Below are 3,520 nucleotides of genomic sequence, written 5' to 3'. Positions count from 1 at the left end.
TGACAAAAACGGCTTCATTTGCAGAAAGTAGCAGTTGTTAGTCAGTTGTTTGTTGTACTATCCTGTTGTAGTCAAAGTTAAAATAACCATCTCCTCTTCCCCCAACAGGTGACAGAACGGTGGGACTCCCTGCTGGAACCACGGCTGATCATTTAAATGGAAACAAACAGTGACTTTCTACACCTTTTCCTCTAATTACCTTTATTTTAGAGTCCTTCATCTTGTACATCAGTGCATAAGTTAAACTGGAGAAGTCACTTCTGTACTTTTCAAATGAAAGCTAAGCAATGTGATTGAGGATGATTGTATGTTCTTCTCTGTACATCTAAACCTCATCACTTTGCACAGAAGAGCCAACTGTTTTAATTAGTTTTAGACATGCAATGCAGTTTTTATGTGTGTATGTGGATTGAGGCCTGGGACATAATGGTTTTAGGTTTTGTACAGTGATGTGACTGTGGATATCAGTCTTGTATAAACTGTTTTTCTAATAAAATCTCTTAGGGAACAGGTCTATTGTTTTATTTTAATGTGGAAACCTTTTCTTTGATGCTATGAAGTGAGATAAAACTAGAAAAGAGATAAGACGGGGTTTCCGCGGGGTCTTAAAAAGTCTTAAATTTGTATTGCGTTCTAGGTCCTTATTCATTTTAAATGGGTTTTAATTTTCATACGCCCATTTTTTTTTTGTTATTCCGTGGGGTTGTGGTTCTTTCTTTAGCTAGTTCAGATATAATTTTGCTGTATTACGACTGCAAATGAGACCAACGTGCAGTTTATATCGCAGCCAATCAGCTTTCGTGTTATTGGCGAGAGGCTTTTTAGGACTGTAGCACAGACATAAAACTGATTTTAATCTTCAGCTATGGAGAGGTACAAGTTTAGCGATACTTGGCATGGAAAAACTGAATTCAGGGCTTAGTTGATGGTTTCTTAAATTTAATTATAATGGTCTTAGAAAAAACTTGGTGAAACAGGCAGAAACCTTGTAAGAGATAGTTTGTCAAGTTATAAGATACAAAAGTCAAAAGTGGAATTCATATGTCTAAGTTATGAGATGGTAAATTAAATGTAAATGTCGTATATCAAAATTAAAGTCACTTACCCGTGTCCAACATTTGCCATTTGTTGCTAGCAGGAGATGTTAGTGTCCGTGACTCTGAGAAAAGGTTGGTTATTTCATATTTTAGTTTTTTAAATGTCTTTCTGGAGCTGTTTCCCCTCCGTTGTTCTTTGCAGCTGCAAGTAACACCTCCATCTTCTTTTTGCATTGCATTGTGGGAGAAAAATGTACTGTACGTCAACAGCATGCTCAGAAATCTTTTCAGTATTCACACTGTTTTAAGTAAACCTGTCACTTTTCCACTACGACTCTATGCACAATAACTTGGTTAGAGTTATTAGAAAGTATGAACTAATCATTTTCACTTAAAGCCAAACTTTGTGATTTTTGTTGAATGTCAAATGGTATCTTTAAATGGAGTTTATTAGTTATGGGATAAACTTAAGGTAGTTTAACAGTAGCCTAGTAGAGCAAACTTATTTAATAATGTCAAATTTAATAATGTCAAAAACACAGAAATATCACTTTAAACGTTGTTAATCACCAGCATTATCCACTAATCATACCGGACCTAGTAAGGCTAAAGTGAGTGTATTGAATTGAGCATATGTACTTTACTGTGTATACACGCAACTTTTCACCTAAAAGAAGAATTTATTCTCTAAGAAATGTAGGCTATAGCATCCCTTTAATTCCTAATCTTGATCTAGTACCTCATAACCTACCATAAGTGGCCTACTTTATAATTGTTATTTAATATTTTCTTTTTCAGAAAATGTCATCAGATGGTTTTTAGAGTAGCTGGAGGCAGAAAGCGCTTTCACAAACACGTTAGGTCATTAAAACAGCTGCTGTTTCTCACCCCATGTTATTTCGGCGGGTGGTAACACACCTGGATTATTATTAGCAGCCGGGTTGTGACGCAATGCCTCGTGTCCTGCTCGTAAATCATCGCCCTTTTCCGTAACTTCTCGCGCCTCTTGAAAAAGCAGCAGCAGTCGCTCCGGCGTAGATGAGGAATGGGACGATGATGGCGACCACCAAAAAGAGTCTTTAACAGGAAAAAAATCCGAAGCCAGCCCTACAATGGAAGGACATGTTTTCCCCGACCAAGAGCAGCTTTTGCAGTTTCTGAGGAGGCTCAAGGAGGTTTTCGACGTGTGTGACGAGGATGCTGACGGCTTTATCCGGGTGGAGCACTTGGAGGACCTCGGTCTTCAGTTCGGTCAAGGAGACGAGGTGAGAGGCTGGGGAGGACCGAAAACGTTAGCTAGCGTTAGCTGCTTAGCAGCCAACATTTCGACGACGGCCATTAGCTAGTAACAAGTGGTGTCTGACACTAACAAGTGTACTAGTGGTGCCAGCTTTTAGTGACTAATTCCCGATATATTAGCTAGCTAGTAGCATGTTTATGCTTTGTGTTCCGATATATATAATATATATTGTAACGAAACAACACAGCGTGAAGCCAGGTGGGAGAAAAGGACTGTGTATTAGGCTGCTTATGGATGCACACAAAAGTGCCTTCTCTCTTTATGAATCCCAATTAACTGCAAATTTGGCATATATATCTCTCTATATATATATAGGCCTATATATATATATAATTACCTCTTCATTCAGTCTGTCAGATACACTTCTGTATGTTATTGACACTGCAAGGCCAGCTGAAGTAACGTTAGGGGCTTTAACAGATGTCCCCAAGCCTTGAATTTTGAATGTACTTAAGGGAAAAAACACTGGTAATTATTGTTATTAAAAAGGAATAGCTGTGTATAAATTCCCTAATATTCCTTTTACAACAGCCTACCAAACTGGCTTGTGCTCAGTGGCTTGTACTGACTCAGTGTTGAGTCACTGGTAGCTTAAATGCCACCCCCCACTCTCCATATGCACCCATTTAGTCATGTATTTTGCTCCATCCATTATTGGCCTAATGTATCCTGTGACATCAGACTGGGATCCAGCACATCTACACGGCCGTGTAAATGTAGAACATATCCCAGTGACCAAAAACAATACTCTTCTTATATCTGCTCATAATCTGTGGTTCCACCAATTTTTGCACAAATGTTATACAATCGTACAAGAATAATACCCTTAATATGGTGGTATCAATCACCTTTATGCCCTCGGTTGTATTATGCCATTGTGGGAAATTCTGAAAGTTATTAAGCAAGGCTGCTTAATGGCAATATTTGATTTGTATATGATCTTTGTAAAATTTGATGTAGTACTTTAACTAACTTGTCAGGTATTTAATTAATTCCGTGGTTTATATTGATATTAGGGGTGGGGAAAAAATTGATACAGCATTGTATCGCAATATTTTCTGTCTCAATACTGTAATGATACACAGACACCAATTATCGATTCAATTTTTATATATATACAGTGGGTACGGAAAGTATTCAGACCCCTTTAAATTTTTCACTCTTTGTTTCATTGCAGCCATTT

At 37.8% G+C, this 3,520-nt stretch overlaps 2 protein-coding genes across 4 annotated transcripts in view; both read left to right on the top strand.

Moving 5' to 3' along the window:
• coil (coilin p80) overlaps window positions 1-508 on the top strand; it is a 6,577-nt gene extending 6,069 nt beyond the window's left edge. For both annotated transcript variants that reach the window (XM_034895037.1, XM_034895036.1), the window contains exon 7: window positions 109-508. In XM_034895037.1, the coding sequence (XP_034750928.1) occupies window positions 109-156 (48 nt within the window). In that variant the 3' untranslated portion in view covers window positions 157-508. The remainder of the gene's footprint in view (window positions 1-108) is intronic.
• A 1,523-nt stretch (window positions 509-2,031) lies between these two features.
• The window catches only part of rab11fip4a (RAB11 family interacting protein 4 (class II) a), a 28,332-nt gene continuing 26,843 nt past the window's right edge, over window positions 2,032-3,520 (top strand). For both annotated transcript variants that reach the window (XM_034893921.1, XM_034893920.1), the window contains exon 1: window positions 2,032-2,302. In XM_034893921.1, the coding sequence (XP_034749812.1) occupies window positions 2,150-2,302 (153 nt within the window). In that variant the 5' untranslated portion in view covers window positions 2,032-2,149. The remainder of the gene's footprint in view (window positions 2,303-3,520) is intronic.

Source organism: Etheostoma cragini, chromosome 15, assembly GCF_013103735.1.
Source record: "Etheostoma cragini isolate CJK2018 chromosome 15, CSU_Ecrag_1.0, whole genome shotgun sequence".
Taxonomy (NCBI): domain Eukaryota; kingdom Metazoa; phylum Chordata; class Actinopteri; order Perciformes; family Percidae; genus Etheostoma; species Etheostoma cragini.
Note: the sequence above shows the minus strand (reverse complement) of the source record. Positions and strands in the feature narration are given on the sequence as shown.